This window comes from Nymphalis io, chromosome 27 (genome assembly GCF_905147045.1).
Source record: "Nymphalis io chromosome 27, ilAglIoxx1.1, whole genome shotgun sequence".
Classification (NCBI taxonomy): Eukaryota; Metazoa; Arthropoda; class Insecta; order Lepidoptera; family Nymphalidae; genus Nymphalis; species Nymphalis io.
Window position 1 is genome coordinate 2453506 of NC_065914.1, and position 25125 is coordinate 2478630.

The 25125-nt window shown below is 34.7% G+C and overlaps 1 protein-coding gene across 4 annotated transcripts in view; it reads left to right on the top strand.

Moving 5' to 3' along the window:
* Positions 1–25125, top strand: part of LOC126778791 (copper-transporting ATPase 1) — a 66660-nt gene that overhangs the window by 18654 nt on the left and 22881 nt on the right. For 2 of the 4 annotated variants that reach the window (XM_050502455.1, XM_050502457.1), the window contains exons 2-6: positions 1039–1178; positions 20985–21102; positions 22161–22288; positions 22891–23021; positions 24116–24286. In XM_050502455.1, coding sequence (XP_050358412.1) covers positions 1129–1178; positions 20985–21102; positions 22161–22288; positions 22891–23021; positions 24116–24286 — 598 coding nt within the window. In that variant the 5' untranslated portion in view covers positions 1039–1128. Of the gene's footprint in view, positions 1–1038; positions 1179–13350; positions 13497–20984; positions 21103–22160; positions 22289–22890; positions 23022–24115; positions 24287–25125 lie in introns of those variants that run through there. The other 2 variants (XM_050502459.1, XM_050502456.1) reach the window with 2 other exon arrangements.

Consider the following 25125-nt stretch of genomic DNA (forward strand, 5'->3'; position numbering starts at 1 on the left):
TCCTCATATCGTAGTAGCGAGTGTTGAAATTCAACCGTGTCCATTGATCTCTTAGTGTTTTTAATTTAATAATTATCTATTGAAAAAAACTTTTTTTTTTATTTAGTGTGATTGTGGGTTTATAGGTGTATTGTTTTGGACTAAAATTGTTTTTAATATTCATATTTATTTTAAGTTTTCAATAATACAGTATTGTTTACACAACTTGAATTACTTTTTAATTCATTGAGTTGAATTTTTATGTTATTTATGCGCTGAAAGTATTAACGTAGTCAGACGGAATGAATAAATAAAATATAATACACTGGAATTCGTGCAAACTCGTCTATACTATATTGCAATGGTAGAAGTAGAGATGAATTAACTTTATATTGATATTCTTATGCACTACAAACAGTTCTTGATAAATATATTTTTATTTATAACTAGCTTTCATCTCCAATTTAACATCCTTAGGAGATGAGTATAAACATATTTCTTAGTTCTTACTTATGTTCCACTGAACACTGCAAAATTTCAGGCAAACCCTTAACCTGATGTTTTTCGAGTGTCGTTGTATATCAGTCATTTTAAAATTTTATTAATTATACAACATTATTCCACTTAACTACTAATATATAATTTAATTTAATTTCCAATATTGCGATAAAAGCTTCATATTCAACGTCGTAACGTTTTTTTTCCGCGAATCCATAATGAATATCATGGATTGTTTTAGATCATGACCAGTGTCATGTCAATTAAAGGTCAAGGATATATAGTTATCTTCATTGGAATAAGCTGTAGTATGTACTAATAGTACACCATAAAATAAAAATCATCTTTTGTGCTGTGTTATCAGTGAGCCAGTGTAATTTTACTCCGCTGTCCCCATTTAATATTTTGCATATTTAAAACAGACTTATAACTATAATATTTAATACAATATATAATTTAATATATAAATATCAAATACAGTCTTAAACATATAATAGAATATATATATATATATATATATATATATATATATATATATATATATATATATATATTTGAAAGTGATTGAGACATAAATAATATAATTGTACATAGTGAAGTGTCCACAAGTTTAAATATGGAAAGTTGAAGTGAATTATAAGTGTAAACAAAATGCTTTCAAGAAACGTGAAGTACCGGCTGCTGGAGAACGAGGATAATGGGTGAGTCTAAGTTATCATCTGGTGTAAACAGTGTTCCAGGTTCTCATAAATTAACGGTGCTTTCTCTCTTTTTGTCATTATTGATTTGACATACGAAAGAAGGGGACACAGTTGACTACAGCTAAACCCACTGATAAACCCATTATATTATTAAATCGTTGATGTTAATTTTAGTTGGCGTTTTTCGATAGGTAATTGTGATTAATAAATTTGTGATAACAGAGATGTCTTGAGGGTGTTTTAACGGAGAGGAGGGTCAATAAGTGCCAGTTTGACATTACTTTTGAACTAATATAGTTTTTTTTTTGTCTGTGTATAAATAGGCAAAGATAAATTAGTTCAGTACCTTAACCAATTAGTTCTCAAATGCTTGTTTTATTTGTTTGGTAGCTATCGACGAGCTTTAGAAAGAAATAGAAAAAAATATTTTTTTTTTGATATAGGCAAGTGGACGGGCAATTGGGCCACCCGATGGTAAGTAGTCACCATATATGATGCCTATATATAATGATACTGTTAGAAATATAATCTTTCCTTACATCGTCATTGCGCAACCAACCAAAATAAATAAAAAAACGCTAAAATTGATATCGTTCCATTTTTATGGTCCCGCCAATATCATACTGTCATAAGATTTACAATACTTTTATAATATTAAAAGCGAAAAGCCCTCAATAAAAATCTATATACATATACAGATTAAAGATAAATCTTTATTATAACTAGCGTTCGGTCAATGGTGGAAACAATAATAATAATTTCCTCAACACCGATTTCGGTCACGGCGGCCAATTTCAAGAGAGATTAGAATGTATAATCCGACACGACCGGAAAGAGTTCAGGCACAGGACCAACAGCTTTACGTGCTTTCCGAGGCACGGGAGTGTACACACTTCCAACTTCCACTCCGGGTTGCTACTGAGAATTTTCTGACAGGAAAACCCAATAACTTTTTATTGGCCCGACCTGGGGATTCAACCCAGGCCCTCCAGGTCTGCGGCCTTACATCAAGCCACTAGACCAACGAGGCAGTCAAACGGCTCTTGATACCGATGTGATATAGTATATTTTAATCCAAATTAATATATATCGTAACAAGATATATTGAAATAGAGAGGTACAGTATCTACTTGAAAACATATAATAATGTAATCCAAGATTGGGCGTTCGTTCTCAAGATAAGATAACATTTATACTTGACGTTATTGGAAAGTTATAATATATTATTATATATCTTAAAAAATATTAACTACTTACTAATACTATGAATGTGAAAGTGTGTTTGTTTGTTTGTTACGATTTCACGTTTAAACTACTCGACCGATCATCATAAAATTTTGCATACACGTTGCATGTGTCTAATTTCACCGAAATTCTGCCACATGTGGATTCCACCAACCCGCATTGGAGTAGCGTGGTGGAATGAGCTCCAAACCTTCTTCTCAAAAAGGGAGAGGAGGCCTCAGCCCAGCAGTGGGACATTCACAGGCTGTTACGAATTAGAAATCCACCTCAGCTATTGCAGCTTGGGGTAGATATAACAAGTTTATTTCATTTATTTATTTATCCTTTATTGCACACAATTTACAAACATATAAAAGAACAAGCAGTACATATAATATGCAATGGCGGCCTTATCACTTACAGTGATGTCTTCCAAGCAACCTCAGTAAAGAGAAATATTTATGTTTTTTTTTTTTTAACCCGTATCATTAATCGAGCGTATAAGTTGTTGGCACACGCAAATAACTTATACTTAAAATTTATTAATTATTTATAAACTGTTGTTGTTATAAGCACGTTGTTGGTTTTAGGTGTGGTTTTACCTTAAATGTACGGTTTCCCTCGTACAATTATTATTTTTTTTAAATCTAAAGATATTTTTATTTGTTATCAAATGATAGCAAGAATTAACATAATTTTTTAACGATTATTATCAATAATTGTTGACACGAACTTAATTATTATAACACGGTGGATACACGTAACCAATATGTCATCCGATATGATAATAAATTGATTAAGTTATGTAATGAAAATAATAAATTACTTTATTAAATTTTGTTAACGATATGACTTCAGTTTAGGTTTAGCAGGTACCACCCACTCATCATATAATCCACCGCTAAACAGCAATACTGTAGGTTAAATATTAAAGTCCATAGGAATACATTATCCGTAACCGTACCGTAACCGTAACAGCCTGTGAATGTCCCACTGCTGGGCTAAAGGCCTCCTCTCCTCTTTTTGAGGAGAAGGTTTGGAGCTTATTCCACCACGCTGCTCCAATGCGGGTTGGTAGAATTCACATGTGGCACAATTTCAGTGAAATTAGACACATGCAGGTTTCCTCACGATGTTTTCCTTCACCGTAAAGCACGAGATGAATTATAATCACAAATTAAGCACATGAAAATTCAGTGGTGCTTGCCCGGGTTCGAACCCACGATCATCGGTTAAGATTCACGCGTTCTTACCGCAGGGCCATCTCGGCTTTTACATTATCAGTAAACAGCAATACTTGGTATTGCTGTGTTCCAATTTGAAGGACGAGCAAGCCAGTGTTACTACAGGCACAAAGGAAATAGCGTCTTGGTCATCAATCAATCTTACTAGTTGGGGACGCATTGCTGATGTAAGGGGTGGTTAATATTTCTTAAAGTCAATGTCTGATGGTGACCACTTCCAGTCTGCCTATATATTTTAATTAAATATAATTTAATATGTAAATCAGTATGGCAATATGACTTAAATCACATTTTTATCTTCTATTTATAAATTCTTTAGTGTTCTGCGTGGGCGGTCAACGCCGACGCTGTTAACGAGGTATTTAATATCGTCTGTGGGGGTGAATTCCAGGGCAGAGCGGCATATCGAAATTAATTCTGAAATGCTTATATCGGCCGTAAGAGGGGATTAAACGAATAATCAAAATATTTTTATCCAATTCAAACTGCCTGTAAAATATCACTTTGGAATCGCCATTTTTAAAAGCTGATGTAAAAAGAATTTGTATCGTATCCCAAAAGAATAGACCGATGTTGATGCGGTTTTTTCTCATGTGATCGAGGTAGTTTTTATTTTATTTTATTTATTAAGGCTTACCAACGGTTATAGACACTAAATATAAGAATTAATACATTAAAAAAAAACCCATAGAATAGCGAAACAACTAATTATAGGTAAACGCCGCTTGTAATTATGAATATCTGTTCGTGCGTTTGAAGATCATCAGCTCACTTCCTATTGTACTAAATGGTCTTAAAAACTTTCAAAGGTCCGATTGATTTCAAATTGCGGTTCCCGATTATTATTAGTTGTTGTATCGATGTACAAGATATTGTGACGTCATTGATCTCTGATACATGCTATTTATTTTTTTATTAGAGCAACCAACTGTAGACACAATATCATATCTAAAAACAACATTACATTATGAAATTATCTTGGTAAATATTTTTTTTATATATTATAGGTTGGTGAACGAGCATATGGGCCATCTGATGGTAAGTGCTCACCAACGCCCTTAGACATTGGCAGTGTAAGAAATGTTAACTATCGCTTACATCGCCAATGCGCCATCAACCTTGGGAACTAAGATGTTATGTCGCTTGTGCCTGTAATTACACTTTCTCACTTACACTTCAAACCGGAACACAACAATAACAAGTACCGCTGTTTTGCGATAGAATATCTGATGAGTGGGTGGTACCTACCCAGACGGGCTTGCACAAAGCCCTACCACCAGTAATATTCTAATAATTACACGCAGTCTCAGCATGTACTATCACATAACACAATAAATATTAGCTAAACAGATTTTATGTAACAGTAAATGTTACATAAATAAATATAACAGCTTTTTTATATAAAATAGGTAGGTGGACGAGCATATGGGACACCTGGTTGTAAGTGGTCACCAACGCCCATAGACATTAGTAAGAAATATTAACCATCGTTTACATCGTCACCAACCTTGGAAACTAAGAAATTATGTCCCTTGTGCCTGTAATTACCCTGGCTGCTGACCCCCCCCCCCCAGTCCCACCATTATTATAGTTTCATTAATCAAAATTGTATACTTCGATCCGTTGTGAGGTTGACTTCGTAAGGTATGTGCGGCCTTCGATTCCGGAAGTAGTTACTTGTTGAAAGTGATTTAAGTAACCTACATTTTATAACATTCAATGAAGTAATACATACGTAACCAGTTATGTGGATTTATGTATTTTTAATGCGAAACAACGTGATCTGATTTTGTTATATTTTTTATTATATATACAAGTTATCGCCCGCGTGTTAGCGTATGAGGAGGTGGTGTTTATAAAAAAGCAGCCTATGTCCCTTCTCTGGGTTCAAGCTTACATTGTATCAAATTCCATCAAAATCGGTTCAGTGGCTTAGCCGTGAAAGCGCAACTTACTTTAGCATTTATAATATTAGTATAGACTTGTTACCCTCAGGGCTCTCTTGCGGAGGCAGCAGAGACTCAGCGGTGAGAGCATTATTGGGTACCGTACGGTGTCGTGGACTGTCCCACATACCCCTCCACTTCAAGTATGGGATGGAATAGCTAGTTTTCGTCGTTTCTCGTTCTCAAATGGATCATATATTAGTATATATCATAGCATAACTACTGTGTATCCTGTCAATAATATATATATATATATATATATTTTATTATTGACAGGATAATATATATATATATATATATATATATATATATATATATATATATATACATAATATAATAAGTAAATCATCAAGCCGTACATTGAATTTAAAACGATGGCGATTCAAAAGTGTTGATAAGAGTATACTCGTATGGAGTAATTGATTTTATATACATCTAATAATATATAATTAAATACATAATATATTTTTTTTTTAAATAAACGAATCTCACAACAAACCTGTTGTCTGTAACTTTGTTGTTTTTGGTATCTTCTTCCATCATCATCCCTTTCTCGTCGTAAACGTAGACCTTTCCAATGGTACGCCACTGAGCTCGATCTTCAGCTCTCAATTTCCATCTGCTGCCAGCCAATTTGCGTATATCGTCACTCTACCTAGCTGGCGTTTTACTTGCCGAGGCGTGGTCTCCACTCTCAGGCACCCATACTCATCAGATATTCTACCACCAAATAGCAATATTCAGTATATTATATATTCAGTATGTTGTATTTCGGCTGGAAGGTTTAATGAGCCAATGAATCTACAGACACAAGGGACATAACATCTTAGTTTCCAAGGTTAGTGACGCGTCGGCGATGAAAGGAAGTTTTTAATATGTATTTGTAGTACATAATATAGCAGTAAGTAACAGCCTGTGTTTGTCCCACTGCTGGGCTAAGGCCTCCTCTCCCCTTTTTTTTTGAGGAGAAGGTTTAGAGCTAATTCCACCACGCTACTCCAATACGGGTTGGTGGAATACAAATGTGGCAGAATGTCAATGAAATTAAACCCATGCAGGTTTCCTCACGATGTTTTTCTTCACCGTCAAGCACGAGATGAATTATATATAAATTAAGCACATGATAATTCAGTGGTGCTTGCCCGGGTTCGAACCCACGATCGTCGTTTAAGATTCACGCGGTCTTACCACTGGACACATCTCGGCTTTTTTTTTTTAATATAGCAGAGCTGTTGGCAAATCGCATAGAATATGTAAATCTATGGTTTGTTTATGTTAACTTCTACTGCTATTTTAATGTTTATGCAATTTTTCTATGATATCATATATAATTGTTAATGCGTTTTAAATAAAGAAATAAAGTTTTTTTCCGTAATGCTAATAATCACATAAGGAAGTAATTTATCCTCCGCTTTTACCTGACGCAATCGAGAAGACTAATGTGTTTGTTTTGATTGCTATTAAAGATAGAAAATCTAAGTAGTTTCTGCCGCAAAACATGCGCATTGGTGATGTTTTTTTTTATAGAATAGGAAGGTGGACGAGCATATGGACCACCTGATGGTAAGTGGTCACCAAACGCCCTTAGACATTGGCATTGTAAGAAATGTCAACCATCGCTTATAGCCAATGCGCCACCAACCTTGGGAACTAAGATTTTATGTCCCTTGTGCCTGTAATTACACTGGCTCACTCACCCTTCAAACCGGAACACAACAATATCAAGTATTGCTGTTTTGCGGTAGAATATCTGATGAGTGGGTGGTACCTACCCAGACGAGCTTGCACAAAGCCCTACCACCAGTGATGTAAGCGATGGTTAACATTTTTTACAATGCCAATGTCTATAGGCGTTGGTGACCACAATCAGGTGGCCTATATGCTCGTCCGCCTTCCTATTCTATAAAAATTAATTCTATTAAATGTCTACGAGCGGTGGTAATCACATACCATCAGGTGACCATTTTGCCTGTCTATCTATTTAAAATGAAATAAAAGATTACTCCTTTTTACATACACATAATAAAATTTATATATAATCTGTGTGAAATGTGTTGTTTATTAATACTTTTTTTAACCTGATATTCAAATTTATTTACTGAGAGGTTATTTTCAATTTATTAATTCATTAATTCGCTGATACATGCGATAATTTATACAGAGGTGTTTAATTGTGTAAAAAGGTCTTACTATACAGTAATTGCAAAAAAAAAATATCGTTTTAAATTTCTTCATCACCTACGCTTGGTAGAAATAAATGTGCCTTTTTCTTCAAGTACTAATAAAAAAAGTTAAATCGTTAGTAGTACTATGATCTTTAACTACTTAAGTAACAGCCTGTAATTGTCCCACTGATGGGCTAATTTATCCTCTTCCTTCGAGGACAAGGTTTGGTCCTTATACCACCACAAAATTAATTATAAACACAAATTAAGCACATCGTCGATTAAGATTCACTGTTATTATATTATTAGACTAAAATATATATATAATGACTTGTCCTGACTCATCAATGCAGAGCCTAAACCACAGGGGTTAAAGACCACAGGGGTTTAAATTTTGACAGTTGATGCATTTTATGATGAAAACACGCTCTAAGAAATTCCACCCCTAAAGGAATGAAATAAACGATGAACGATTGTATAGAAATCCGTCATTTTCAAAGTTAGAAGCGTGAATTTTGAAAATTTGTATCATATACAAATTTCTGTTTAAAAATAAATAAATACATAATTCAACGTTTTTCAAAATTCTCCACGTAAGAGTCACTGAACACCAACTCGTAGAGGCTTTGTCTTCCAATCTTCACATTAAGTCGGTGTCGTCAAGGAGCTGGTTAGCATCAACATTAACGTGATGATTAGGTCTCTTTTCATAGGTCTTTTTCGGCATATTTTTGCAGGAGTTCTACGAATACCATTCAAATGAATCAATGGTGATTGCCGTTTGACGAAATAAACTACAAGGTCAAGAGAAACCATTGTGCCGTTTGCACAGGCCCTAATAATGATGCAATGTAAAATCTTCCATATTTAGAACGAATATTATGTACATAAATATGTTTTAACAAATTCTATATTGTATTTAGTCTAGTCTAATAAATAGACGCAATACAAAACTGTTTTTTTTTTTTTTTAATTTTATACCTTAAATTAATACAAGAAGGTACACCATCTTTAGGTTTCGGTTGTGATTGTCGTTTGTCGGAATAAACATTATAATGCAATCCATTTAAAACGTATTTAAGACCTCTGCGTTTGTGAGTGTGTTGCCACATTCACCCTGAATAAGAACAATTGCGATTATGTCGTTAACGATGTAGGCCGTACACGTTTAATGTATTCACTCAAGGTTTATTTACTTTGTTAAGTGAATTTTCCTGTATTCATTAATAACTATTTTGTTGGAGGCGCTCCCTTATTATTGTGTTAATTTTTGTTACCTTGGTTTCGCACCGGGCGACGTTTGTCATTATAGCACTCATGATGTACCAAGTTTTTTTTTAATAATATAGATAGGCGGACGAGTATATGGGCCACCTGATGGTAAATGGTCACCAACGCCCATAGAAAAACTTACCTATTATTTTTTAATCAATATCCCCAATCCAGGTAAGATCTACGTAAGGTTAACTGGTGGTAGAGCTCTATGCAAGCCCGTCTGGGTAGGTACCACCCACTCATCAGATATTCTACCGCAAAATAACATTATTCGATATTGTTGTATTTCGGTTTGAAGGGTAAGTGAGCCTGTGTAATTGCAGGCACAACATTTTCGTCAGGTTGACACATGACTGAGATTTGCCGATCGCACTATATATTATATATTTTTAAACAATATATAGTACGCAAATATAATATATATTAGTCAAATAGACATTTATGTACATATTTTTATTTTGTATGTTGTTTATTTATGAATTTCATTAATACATGTAAGCTGAGTTAGAAAATAATACAACCTCCATGATGCAGACTACAGATAATCAAATTAAAAAATACATGTTCAAACCTCGTTGCACGATACCTTCTTGGAAGTTATTTGATATCGAAAAACAAATTATTCGTTTCACAGACAACGCTAAACCTTTTACAAAATATCACAGCAGGTTATTGATTTGTCTGTAAATATCTCAAACGACATAGCGTTTCACAAACGTTACAATGATAATTATGACAAGGAATCCACATGCTTTCCGATTATTTATAATATATAAAGTTTAATGTTGATGGATGGATTGGATAGGCCGAGGATAGTGTGGAATATTGCATTTATAATATTCGTATAAATATAGGCTCTATCATATTGCATGGTAATTCCATTTAATGGAACATTGACCTGTCGTTACACGAACGAGTTGAACGTTATTTTTGGAGTAATTGAATTTTAAACTGGTTTTAATCCTTAACGGAAAGCGATAAAAACTGCGTTTTGCATTTCCGTCGTTAATTTTATGGGGGCGCCTGAGATAAACATGGCGACGATGTTTTCAAACAATTTTCGGTTCGGCATCTTAGGTAAATAGTATTTTTGGAAGGAAGAAGCTTTGATTGAAGCCACTGTAAGAAGTATAAACTGCTCCTTAAAACAGAAATATTTAATGTAAACTAATTCTGTTCGCTGAATAACTTTTTTATTTTTAACTATTACAAAAGAAATAAAAATAAAGTGTGGTAATAATCTTGAAATCAATAATTCTATTTAATTTAACTAAAAAATAATTATTTATTAATAAACTAAACAGAAATTAAATTAAACTTTTGAACTTAATTACAAGGATGACTAAAAAATAAATTCGCCTTCGAACGCGTTGCAAGGTTAAAAAAAAAGAAGCTGTCATTTTCATTCACAAGATGCCTTATAAAACTATTATGTATTATAACCGCGTTAATTACTAAACAATAGTCCCATGGTTCTCAATTGCTTATAATATTTAATATAAACAGCTATTATCTTTGTGTTATGTTTAAATACTTGTGCAGTTAAAATAAAGTAGTCATGTTTAGATTTTCGCGCGAACGACGCCATTGGTCGTCTAGCTGTCAAGTGTGATAGGTTATTTTTTTATCTATGTAATATGTTAGAAAATTATATGGAAACTTTTTGGTGAGTGATATTATTTAATTATTAAAAATTATACAAATTCATTAATGTTTTCTTTAAATATGTACTAATATTATAAATGCGAAAGTTGAAATATAAAGTAAGCTTGAACTCCAAGGGTTACTTTTACACTACTTTTTTTATATCTAACATCTAACAATTTCCCTAATACCCTGCGTATGCGAAGCTGAGGGGTTGAAGCTGCGTATGCGAAACTAGTTTTCAATAATGATTATGGCCTAATTTTGACCACCAGGCGAATTCTTGTTAAATATAAAAACATTGCACTCATTGGTAATCAAAGTAAAGACAACCACCGGTTCGGAAACGAAAACGCACTGATTTTTTTGACAATTTATTTACTATTATTATTGCTCATAGCGTTGTTCCTTTGCCTTTTTCCGGGATAAAAAAAAACAATATTACTTACCCGTAAAACAACAAACATCGTATTGATAATGAAATTATTCAAGCACTGTATCCGTGACATTCATTGTAAAGGTCAATTAAAAAGGGTTACAATATGAGTTTTCGAATATATCCATTATATTCGAAATGGGAGTTTAATATATGATTGCATTTGGTTTTTAAATAACGTTGGTTTTATATTAAAGGTGGTCGGGTAAATGGGCAACCTGATGGTAAGTAGTCACTACCCATAGACATTAATAATATCCTGGGACATTACTCACGCACGGCTCACTTATCCCAAACTAAGCAGAGCTTGTACTGTAGAAACCAGACAACTGATATACTACATATAATACTTTTCTTTTGTAAATACATACTTATATAGATAATTACACTCAGAATCAGTTCAAACAGACATGTTCATGCACAGAAATGTCTGTCCTGGCTAGGAATCGAACCCACGACCTTCGGCGTGAAAGGTAAGTATCTACCAACCACGCCAACCGGCCCGTCAACATTGGCGCCGTAGGATATACTAATCATCCTTAAAACTTTCAATGCTCCACCAACCTTCGGAACTAAGATATTCGTTGTGCACCTAGTTACACTGCCTCACTCGCCTTTCAAGCCGAATCACAACGATACTAAGTATCGCTGTCTGGAGGAAGATTATATAAGTGGGTGGTACATACCCAGACGGGCTTGCACCAAGTCAGCTAATGTTTACTAAAATATATTGCATATATATAACTGAACACCATCTTAACAAAGTATATAAGTAAGAAGTAATATATATATATATATCATTCGTATACGGTGATGGGTTTTTTGTAACATCACGATTCGTGATATCCGATAATATACTTAGGTACTTTCCGTGCTTACTCATCAACTTATGCATTTATTAAATAAAGTAACTTATTATTTGTTAAATAATAGTTCTAATCGAGCGATAAAGCTCTGTGAGAACTATCCACATTTATTCTGGTCTGATATAGCTCAGTGGTTAGAACATTGTACCTTAAACGAAGATAGCAGGTTCGAAGACGTCAAGCATCACTGAATTTTGATATGCTAAATTCGTGTTTCCAATTCATTCGTTCATAAGTTTAAGTTCAAGAGTGTACTTACAGGCTGTTACTTTAATTTTTTTATTAATTTTATTCTATCATTAAACACTAATACTTTGTACTTTCGAATTGACCCCATCCGAATCTTCAGAATCTTCCTCGCTGCAGCAATGTGTGTTGGCGGAAACGAGGTAAAATTACGACGCATTGGTCACGATGTTTTATTGCGAGATGAATTATTGAAACGAATTAAGGACTTGCTTCAGTGATGCCTACCCGATTGAACCTGCAATCGTTTGCACCACGGCACATGATATACAACGAATTAAGTATATAGTAGCAACAAAAAACTTATATAATTACCAAGGTACTCACGAAAACAAATCTCACGCTGACGTCATCTGACGCTCGAAATCTCAGTTAGCCTAACCGCAGTATCAGATCAGAAGTAATTTGTGATCTTTGACATCCAAACCGTCCTTATTAACCACTGATCTATAGACTCCCGATGCCCTATAAACGATTCAATTAATCGTATTATATACATAATTATGTAGTTAGGTTTTTTATTTTATCGTTAAAACTATTTCCATTGCAACTCCACACGACACTACGGTTACGATAAATTTCAACCGCTGAAGCGCTGCGAACCGACACCTTTGTTAATAACAAAGTTTGTTTTTTGACGTTTGACGTTTATGTTTAACTTTTTTGAAATGAAGATTAACAATGTTACTATTTTTTATTAAAAAAAAAATTCTATCTGTGATACTCCTTGTTTGTTCGCTTTTTAAATTTAAAAATTTTAGTCGAGTCGTCTGTATATGTGTATAACATCGATACATTTATTTGATAATTGCATTTTAATTCGAAATCAATTTGATGTTATTGTTATCTAGTAATCTACTTCAAATAATATATTTAAACTTAGTTTTTACGTTTACATTGATTGATATTTAAATATTAATTATAAAACTGTTCTCATTTATACAAATAACTTATTCAGTGGCTGTTTTTTTATTATAAAAATATATATAATAATAATTTATGAGTAACAAACAGCGCTTCAATCGCTGAATTGCTTGGAATTTGCACACCGTACGTATAACAGACGGCTTGTTACGTCATAATGGCTTTTGAGTATTGTCCATATCGAGACTTAAATAGACACAGACAGACGTAACACACATACATATACGAGGAAGTTGTGTTTAATTAAAAAAATAAAAACGTTATTAATAATAATCTCTTCGTAAAAATCGTAATTTTTTTTAATTCAATTTTTAAATCAGTGACTTGAAAAGGTGATCACTAGCTTATGTGAGTATTAATTATATATATAAGACTAGCTAGTCGTTCCGGCTTCGTACTAGTAGTAACCGTAACAGCCTGTAAATATCCCACTGCTGGGCTAAAGGCCTCCTCTCACTTCTTTAAGAAGGTTTTGGAGCTAATTCCACCACGCTGCTCCAGTGCGGGTTAGTGGAATACACATGTGGCAGAATTTCAGTGAAATTAGACACATGCAGGTTTCTTCACGTACTAGTAGATTAAAAGAAAAACGTATGTTGGATAGGATTTTCGTGAAATCCGTTCGCAATGAGCGTCTACGTTGGGGAAGAAGTGTGACAAATTTCAAGTCAATCGAGCGGATAGTTTAGGAGATCTCGTGATAATTGGTATTTCGCTTATATACGATATATAGACGCGGTATTTGTCACTCATTCGGAAGACGGAGATCAGCCTCAATACATACGAAGTAAAGTACACGAAACAGGTCTCAGGTATCAGTATTGCAATCTAAACATGCTTAGTATGTCCTAGCAACACGATTTTCGGACCAATTTCAGTTAAACTGTACCTCGACGTTACAGTATAAAGTTTGTTGAGTTCATATGTATTCGTTTTTTTAAATCGACAACGTAAAAAGAGGGTGTGTTATCAGTAATGTGTGTATGCAAACGAATCTGATACAAATGGACCGATTTTGAAGCGGTTTTTTTTCCGGTTTCAAACCTTTACTGATCTAGATGTTTTTTAGATATAAATAATGATCTGTTGAAAATGTTCTTTAAGAAAATAATCTGACAAAGGCACCTACATCGTCACGTTACAGTATTGACTTAAATGTAAAGCTACCACCGTTTCGAAATGTAGATTCTACGGAGATGAACCATTATTACCAGCTCACGTGTTCCCCTCCTCTTACAACCCGGGTTCCTTCAAACGAGGCGTGAAGAGGCATCTTGCGGGCCGGCAAAGCGGTGACGGCTAGTACAGAACATTCTTCCCGACTGTACTGGCCGTCGTCGCGTTTGGACTCTACTACCACTTACCATCAGGTGGAGTAGAGTCATTTGCCATCCCGGACATATAAAAAAAAAATATTTCATCCTTCTAATTACGGAATCAATCGGATACAATTAAATATTTATTTATTTTGGGTAACATACATAATACGAGTATAACACATAAACATTTGATAACAAAATAACTCTCACATAAGCCAACAGAATTTCCACTTTTACATTCAAACATGGAGTGAACCTAACAAGAACAATTTATTTAACAATTAATTAAAATATATAAAGTAAAGTATTAAAAAATAATTACAAAAGCAGAACAAAGAAAAACGATAAGAATATTAAGCACATATACAGTTTTTTAAGGCTTTAAAGACTTAAATACTTTTTCTTTGAAGATATTAGTGTAGCGTTTATTATAATTGTCACATGCTCTTACCAATAAGCGATTTCTAGCATAGTTCGTTCTACACATTGGGACATAAAAGGTATGTTTTGAACGGGCAATGGAATGTGAACACTTGATATAAGTGAAATATATGCATATCCTGCTTGGAAATCAACAAATATTAACTCAACGCTTTTATAACAATTACATAATCATGTGTTGATTAAAGCCGAGATGGCTGAGTGGTAAGAACGCGTGAATCTTAACCGATGATCGTGGGTTCAAACCCGGGAAAGCACCACTGAATTTTTATGGGCTTAATTTTTTATCATAAATCATCTCGTGCTTGACGGCGAAGGAAAACATCGTGAGGAAACCTGCATGTGTTGAATTTCACTGAAATTCTGCCACGTATGTGTACTGCCAACCCTCATTGGAGCAGCGTGGTGGAATAAGCTCCAAACCTTCCCCTCAAAAAGGGAGAGGAGGCCTTAGCCCAGCAGTGGGACATTCGCAAGCTGTTACTGTTTTGAGTAATATGCGTTATTTATCAAAGTTTTTCTTGACATGAAATTTATATTTATTAATGGGCAAAGTTATAAATAATTGTAAAACTTTAATATTGAAAACACTGTCTCGGGAAAGTTTTATTGAGTTTCCAAAGTCAGAATTTAGGTGTTATAAGCTTATCCTAACGACCTATATTATATTTGTGGGTTCGATTCCCACCCAGGACAGACATTTGTGTGCATGATCATGTCTGTTTGTCCTGAGTCTGGGTGTAATTATCTATATAAGTATGTATTTACAAAAGAAAAGTAGTATATGTAGTATATCAGTTATCTGGTTTCCATAGCACAAGCTTTGTACAAGCTTAATTTGGGATCAGATGGCCGTGTGTGAATAATGTCCCAGGATTATTATAAATTCCTATCGGTGGTGACCGCTTACCATCATGTACCATTTATCAGTCTGCCTGCTTATCTTTAATAATCAAAAGCCGATTATTTTAAAAATAATTTAAATAAAGTGTATGTATTACGTAAAAACTGTTTATCGGGTGATCAGTTAAACAATGCTGTCTTCTTCTTTCGAATGTCAAATCAATAATGAAAGAAAGAGATAAATCATTTCAAACAGATGCTGTGTGAACCAGTTATATACTAAGTACAGTTTGTTTCTCAATTCATAATTACGTTCAACATAAAACACACCGTGTGATAGTTCCACTTCACAAGGTTATTGTTGCTCGTAATGTAACCTCGCTTTTACTTAAACTTAGATTAATAACATTCAAGTTATTTTATCGATGAAAGAAATTCACTTAGATTTTTTGTTAGTTTTAAAATGTATACTAATGTTATAAATGCGAAAGTAGCTCCATCTGTCGGCTAGCGGTTAAACTACTGAACCGATTTTGATTTAATTCGTTCGCAGCAAGCTCGAACTTCTAATTTTACTTAATATCTGAAATTCCACGCGGTGCTATCTATGAATTCGCTAATTGTATAATAACCTTTAGCAAACAATTTTTTTTTTAATTAAGCAACACCATTGCTTTTCTGTAAGAACTCATTTCGTCACTCACCCGTGAAATGTTGACAACCGACTTATTGTGATATACTATTTTGACGCGTCTGTCTTTGAACTGTTATGATTATTAGGGTCAATATCGCGTATCACTTTTTGACATTTAATTTCAGAATAGCTCTACAGTATTTTGATATCTTTCTGAGATCCTGCTGTAAATAAAAAGATTATGATGAAATACTGTATTCAAATTAGATGCGTTCAAGTTTCGTATTAGGGCTGCGTTTCCACCAGAGATGTGCGAAGGTGCGCACCGAGGGATCTATTTATTAAGAAATAATAGAATCGCTTTTTTTTACCTAGCATATAAAAAATCTCGCTCCGCTAAGCCGTTTCCACAGGAGCTAAGCGATCCCTCATTCATTATTTCATAGGTCCGTCGGTACGCATCTTTACACATCTCTGGTGAAAACGCAGCTGATTTTCAAAAACGTACCACCGGTTCGGAAATAAACACCACGGTCCGGCGAAAGAATTTAAACGGATTGTTGGACTCAGATTTGGAGATTTCGTAACATTTTTTTAAATTAAAATTAATATTTTTTTTTTTTTTTTTTTTTTTTTTTTTTTTTTTTTTTTTTTTTTTTTTTATATAGAAAAGGAAGGCGGACGAGCATATGGGCCACCTGATGGTAAGTGGTCACCAACGCTCTTAGACATTGGCATTGTAAGAAATGTCAACCATCGCTTACATATCCAATGCGCCACCAACCTTGGGAACTAAGATTTTATGTCCCTTGTGCCTGTAATTACACTGGCTCACTCACCCTTCAAACCGGAGCACAACAATATCAAGTATTGCTGTTTTGCGGTAGAATATCTGATGAGTGGGTGGTACCTACCCAGACGAGCTTGCACAAAGCCCTACCACCAGTATAGTATTCTTTAGCAAGGTCATATCAAACGTCACTAGTTTTGTAATATCCTTTAGCACATTCCTAAACGATGGATTGGAATAGTCCAACTATTGACGTACCCACTTCTAACACAAACTAAAAGCTGAATTGTAGGGGTAGATAAAAATATTAAAAGTAACAGCCTGTAAATGTCCCACTGCTGGGCTAAGGCCTCCTCTCCCTATTTGAGGAGAAGGTTTGGAGCTTATTCCACCACGCTGCTCCAATGTGCGTTGGTGGAATACACATGTGGCAGAGTTTCGATGTAATTAGACACATGCAGGTTTCCTCACGATGTTTTCCTTCACCGAAAAGCACGAGATGAATTATAAACAGAAATTAAGCACATGAAAATTCAGAGGTGCTTGCCGGGGTTTGAACCCACGTTCATCGGTTAAGATTCACGCGTTCTTACCACTGGGCCATCTCGACTTAAATATTAAAATATTAATATAATAATATTATTATTTTATCTCAAAAGTCAGGTATTATAATACTATATACTAGTTAATCGCACGGTTAGATAAGAAGAAAAATGTATTTTGCATAGTATTTGCGTAAAATCCGTTCTAAGCGAGCGTCTACGTCATACAAGGTAACTGCCAAATTCAAATATGAATATTTTCGTTTGTTTCCTGGGATCCTCTCTTTCTGTCTACAATAATTTGACATAAGATAGAAAAAGACAAAACCATTGTTTATTCGTTTGTAAGTGATTGTAAAATTTATAAGGATATATAATAATGTAATTGTATTTAATTAACTAGCCTATATAATTTAATGTTTTCAAAAGTAATATTGAGATTGTTGACGGTCTACTTGTTTTATATTAAACCAGTATTGGCTTGCGGATTCGTTGCGTGTTAGGAGTGAGTAGGTAAAAAAATTACCGTCCTCGGTATTCAAGCTTGCTTTATACGAAATTTCATCAAAATCGGTTCAGTGGTTTATCTTTGAAAGCTAAACAGACATAGTTGCTTTCGTATTTATAATATCAATATAAATAAATATTAACTTATAAAATAACGATTCAAAAGTATTTCTGAGATAAATTATGTTTTGATTTAATATACATACATAATCCTTATATATTTGTACATGTATGTCCGACCATGAGATACTTTTTTTCTTTCTTAAAAGTAAATAAGATATCGATACTACAAAACTCTGATAACGCTCAACGTTATCACGCAAACACCCACAAACGATTGCATATTTGTTAAGTCGGGAGACACATCAGAATAATAATAATAAATGTATGTATATAATTCATATGACTGCCTCGTTGGTCTAGTGGCTTGATGTAAGGCCGCAGACCCGGAGGTCCTGAGTTCAATCCCAGGTCGGGCCAATAAAAAGTTTTTTCCGTCAGAAATTTCTCTGTAGCAGCCCGGAGTCTGGAAGTTGTAAATGTGTACACTCCCGTTCCTGGAAAAGCACGTAAAGAAGTCCTGCGCCCGAATTCTTTCCGGTCGTGTCGGATTGCCGTCCCATCGGATTATGAGAGTTAGGGAATAGAGAGTTTACCTGTGTTTGCGCACACACTTGTGCACTATAATATCTCCTGCTCAGTTGGCTAATCTCTCTTGAGATTAGCAGCCGTGGCCGAAATCGTTTTGGAGGACATTATTATTATTATAATAGTTGTATGTAGTAGTAACAGCCGGTGATCATACTATACATATGTGTCCTACTACTAGGCTAACGATAGTCTTTTTTCTTTTCTTAAGAGCTTATATCACCACGCTTCTCCAATGCGGGTTGATGGTAATATGTGTCACTATGTCTGTGGTGTTTTCCCGGATTTGAATCCTCAAACTTCAATTAAGATTTACATGTTTTAACCAACGGACCATTTAGGCTCTAAGTCAATGAATTTTAATGTCTTCGTTGTGATGATCGTTTTCTAATAATAAATTTGTTATCCATAAAACTCCTAGACTAGCGTATATTTTTGTCTTTCGATGTTTCCTATCTCATGTTTATCTATTAGTTATATATATAACTAATAAAACTCCCGACGTAGTATTGTCGTCCCATCACATTATCAGAAGGTTGAAATAGATAAGTGTATCGTTCATTTGTATGCGCAAGCGCAACTCACTCCTAGATTAAATCTCTTTTCACTTCAAACGTCTAATATGATCATTGTTAAAAATAGTATGATATAAACATTGGACACTGTGTATATAAAATACATATAATACTATAAGTGCAATACATACTCACAAAAACAAAACACATTCTCGTCTCTTAATATTTTTAGTCTACTTACTGTCTATTAAATAAATGTGTAATCGTATTCTTGTTTAAGTTACATATTATATAATACTTAACATAATAAGGTATGTATGTAAAAAGTTGGATTGCCAAATAAATAAGTACATTTTGGAATAGGCTTTGGCTGTATGTTCAGGCTGTTTGTGTATAAATAAATGAAAAAAAAAAAAAAACGATAATTGTTATAGTGTGACTTCTCCATTCCGATATCACCCGATATTCGTCTCGTGCGATCCTCCGACCGAGGACGAACAGAGATAAGGAACGCTAACAAAACAAGCTATTAAAACCGTGCTCTTAGCTTTAAACTATTTGCTAACACGTTCGGTTCTAAATTTAAAATATATGTATAAATATTGAGTTTTTATTTTTTTATTTAAACTTTATTAGTCAAGCAATTGTATGATATGTGACGGACTTGAATCCTCAAACGTCAATTAAGATTTACATGTTTTAACCAACGGACCATTTAGGCTCTTAAGTCAATGAATTTTAATGTCTTCGTTTTGTTTTCTAATAATAAATTTATTATCCGTAAAACTCCTAGACTTGCGTATATTTTTATCTTTCGATGTTTCCTATTTCATGTTTATCTAATAGTTATATATATATAACTAATAAAACTCCTAACTATAAATAAACGCAATCTAGTCAGACGCCAGTTAAACTTTTCTAGATATATTAATGACTGGTTACCGTCCGCGCTTTCGTCCGCATGAGGAAGGGGGGAGGTGTTAGATATCCTATGAAGTTTTCTGTACTCCTGGCAATGTTTATGTAAAAAAACTCACTTTCACAATTATAATATTAGTAAGTTACGGCCTTTCATCCCACGGCTGTTCAAAAAACCTTGTCAAACCGATTTTCGTTTTTTTATTTTTTGTTTGTTAGATATCGATGAGCTTTATTGTTTTCAATAAAAAAAAATGGAAATAAGAGAAGATCAAAATATGATTTTCTTATTTACTGTCGACAACTACCGGGCGAGTACCGGTTTTTGTAAATACGGACAAATTAAGCTCCAGCACACCTATTCTACGCCCATTTCGCATCTTATTCTTGAAATGTAATAATCGGTTTTGCTAAAACAAGCCTATCGTTAACAGGCGCTCTAAAACACTGTGACGGTTTTGTAGTATGTATTTTACACATTGAGCTATCCGTTCATCGTTAACAGTTTTTTTCGTGGGTCAGGCCCCTCTAGCGAGGTTGTTTGGGCCGCTACTAAAACCATCACTGCTCACCGAAAATCAAAAGACACTTCTTATCCTTAACAGGCAATCCTCCTGGAACTGTCTTCATCAATATAATACCCATAACAAGTTTTAATTGTAAGTTTCTTTGTTTACAGAGAACCGGGGCCGGATCTTGTGGCGGTGCGGGTGCCAATCAATGGCATGACATGTCAGTCTTGCGTGCGGAGCATCGAGGAATCCGTACGTGAACTGTCCGGCATCCAGCAAGTCAAAGTAAGTGAATCTATGTCAACATATCGACGGTCTACTGATAAGACCAAAGGCCTACTCAGAAGACCGAATCTTTTTCGTAAAATTTTATCGTCATCATAAAATATTTTAAGCCAATTATTCCTTTTAATGTTCAATCATTTATTACGCGTTTGGTAAAAGGATTTTATTATTTTTCTTTAACAATATAGGAAGTTGTAAGCGAGAACAATAGATAATTACTTTAATATGTTTACAGGTTATTCATTAAAATCGAATCTCATAACTTGTTTTTTTTTTAATTAATTTCCTCTAAATTTGGATTAACACGAATATTAGTTAAATTATCTAGACAGCAAACCTCCAAGCAAGTTTCCTTAATGCTTTCCCGGATCTTTATCGCTACACATGAGATGAACTATCGATTTGAACTCTGAACCTTTCATTGGATACCACATACTATGAAATAAAGTCCTTGATCTTTTCAAAGACTAGTCTACATGTGCGAGAGATATTGTAGTGTAATAATTTGTGTACAACACAGATGGATTAATATAATTTGATGGGATGGCAATATAACAAAATCAGAGCGAAAAGGACAGGAGTAGTCAAATATTTATTCGTGTAACTGTGCCGACAACATATTATAAATGGGATACTGTCAGCCAAGTGATTGTATTGATGGTAACTTTTTTACTGGTGGTTGGGCTTTGTGCAAGCTCTTCTGGGTAGGTACCACCCACTCATCAGATATTCTACCGCAAAACAGCAGTACTTGTTATTGTTGTGTTCCGGTTTGAAGGGTGAGTGAGCCAGTGTAATTACAGGCACAAGGGACATAAAATCTTAGTTCCCAAGGTTGGTGGCGCATTGGCTATGTAAGCGGTGGTTGACATTTCTTACAATGCCAATGTCTACGGGCGTTTGGTGACCACTTACCATCAGGTGGCCCATATGCTCGTCCGCCTTCCTATTCTATAAAATATATATATATATATATATATATATATATATATATATATATATATTTTATAGAATAGGAAGGCGTATATTGTAACACAAGGCAATTACATTTTTTCCAGGTGGAGTTATCTGAACACGCAGGATACTTCAGATATGACCCTCGCCTGTGTTCTGTGGAGGCGATCCGGTCTCATATAGAGGATATGGGGTTCGAAGCGCCGGTTGATAGCAACGACGAAGAATCGAGGTTGGTCTACTCATGGTCTACTCAGTAGACCGATGTTACATTGCCTTAAAAAAACCTAGATATGTTATAATGTTAATTTAAAACTTTTTAGTATTCTAATGAAAGCTCTCAATTTAGTATTGAAACCTTCTCCTCAAAAAGGAGAGGAGGCCTTTAGCCCAGCCGTGGGACATTCACAGGCTGTTACGGAGCTTACGGAATTTTACCATATTATAATATAAAGCTGATATGCCTTTGTGCAAGACCGTCTGAGTACTCATTGCATATTAGGTTTTAAAAATATTTATTCTACATAATACATAATAACATACGGTGAATATTACTAATGCTCGCCACCAACCACTGGGCCATCTTGGCTCATGATAAAATTATAATATGATATATATCATATAGCTTGCTTTACGGTGAAGGAAAACATCGTGAGGAAACCTGCATGTGTCTAATTTCACTGAAATTCTGCCACATGTGTATTCCACCAAACCGCATTGGAGCAGCGTGGTGGAATAAGCTCCATACCTTCTCCTCTAAAAGGGAGAGCAAGCCTTAGCCCAGCAGTGGAACATTCACAGGCTGTTACTTATGATAAAATTTATTATTTCCAGGAATCTTCTCCCGCGCGAGATACCAACAGATTTGCTGATAGATATGACGAGCTCGAATCCGCCCAGCGTCAGCTCAGTGCTGATCTCCGTTATTGGGATGACATGTCAGTCCTGTGTTAATACTATCGAAGGTACGTAATTTTTTCTATAGTCAAAGTTTAGTCTTGTTTACTATCGAACGGTCAGGCAAACGCGACTAAAGCGCCATAGGTACACACTGGGATTTCCCCGCCTACGTACGAAGCGCTTTGAACCTACATTCATCATTCGCAATTCAACATTCGCCCGAAACTGTGGGTCCGTATTTCCTGATAGGTTCAACGTTGATGTCTTCAAATCCAGAGTAAACAGGTTTAATAGGCAAGCGCGCTTCATCCTAGAACGTATTCGATGCTTAACATCAGGGAAGTCAACGGTCAAATGCTGGATTAAAAAAAAATATAGGCTCTTGTGAAATAAGCACTTCCGTATCGTTATTTTATTATCTTAATTATTTATTAATTTAGGACAACCAACAATAGAAACATTAGATAGACAATTAAACAGAGGTTGAAAAGTTATTCGATAAATGTTTTACTAATTATAGGTCAAATCATTCATAAAGAGCATCACAATATAAATAGACATTAAATGAGGTTAATCATTAAATATTGCAAGCCCATAAAACATATATACATTATCAAACAAACAGCAGTACTTGGTATTGTTGTGTTCCGGTTCGAAGGGTGAGTGAGCCAGTGTAATTACAGGCACAAGAGACATAACATCTTGGTTTCGAAGGTTGGTGGTCCATTGGCGAGGTAAGCGATGGTCAACATTTCTTACAATCTCAATGTCTATGGGCGTTGGTGACCACTTAACATCACGTGGCCCATACGCTCGTCCGCCTACCTATTTTATATTTTATATCATCATTTAAATTATTATTAAATTTACGATTGAATAATTTTATGTACGCTAACATATGATTTTAGAGAAAAGGAAAAAATATATATCATATTATAATTCATACTATTATTATAAATGCCAAAGTAACTCTGTTATACCTTCACGGCTGGAAAATTGAACCGATTTTGATGAAATTTGTTAGGAAGCTTGAACAGCAAGGAAAGGCTACCTTTTTATATATCTGCCTTTTTATAACGGACAACTGTGCTGCCTTAACACGGGGGCTCAAAACTTGTATATAGGGTTTATTATTTATAATTACAAATAAATTTCTCAGGTAGCCTTACGGAGATGCCAGGCGTGGTCCACACCACTGTCAGTCTGTCTGACAATACAGCGCTAGTGAAATACACGCCGGCTTCGATAACCCCTAAACAAATAGCTGACGCCATATATTCGCTGGGCTTTGATGTGACCATCGTCAGTGTTAACGACGAACAAGTGAAAGGTACGTTTATGAATATAAAAGAACATACATATATACAGTTGCCTAACATAGTACACATACACAGCATCTTTTATTGGAATTTGAGTGCAATAAAGAGATTTGCAACAGCAGCAACAGCTGCACTTCACGTCCAACTTCTGGGTTAAACCACTGCTTGTTAAGGAGAACTCTTGGGGGCTCGACCACGGCGGTCCACTGGTTCTTGGATATTTGACAAATAGGGTTCTTCAAGATGTGTTTCCTTACCGTCAATGCATGCGTTGTGTAAACTTCTATTAATGAGAAGGACAAATCCAGACATTATTTAAAAAAAATGTGTGACGTCACAATAACCATTTCCATAGATGTATGTGCGTAACAGATGACGTAGATGTTATAGTAGAAAAAATCAATCGAATTTAATATATACGAGTGATTCGTACGCTTCGACAGTTCGAGCGTGACTTATTTAGTAACAGCCTGTAAATGTTCCACTGCTCGGCTAAGGCCTTCTTTCCTTTTTTAAGGGGAAGGCTATAGAGCTTATTTCAAAAAGCTGCTCCGATGCGGTTTGGTGAAATACTGTGGCAGAATTTCAGTGAAATTAGACACATGCAGGTTTCCTCACGATGTTTTCCTTCACCGTCAAGCACGAGATGGATTATAAACAGATATTAAAAACATGAAATTTCTGCGGTGCTTGCCCGGCATCGGTAAAGATTCGACCGTTCTAACCACTGGGCTTTCACGGTTCGACTTCTTACAAATAATTTTATTTATCGTTGTAGTATGGGAACGTTGTCGCGCGTATATATAAAATTTATTTGTGTATGTCGTTTCATCATCATCATCATGTTGTT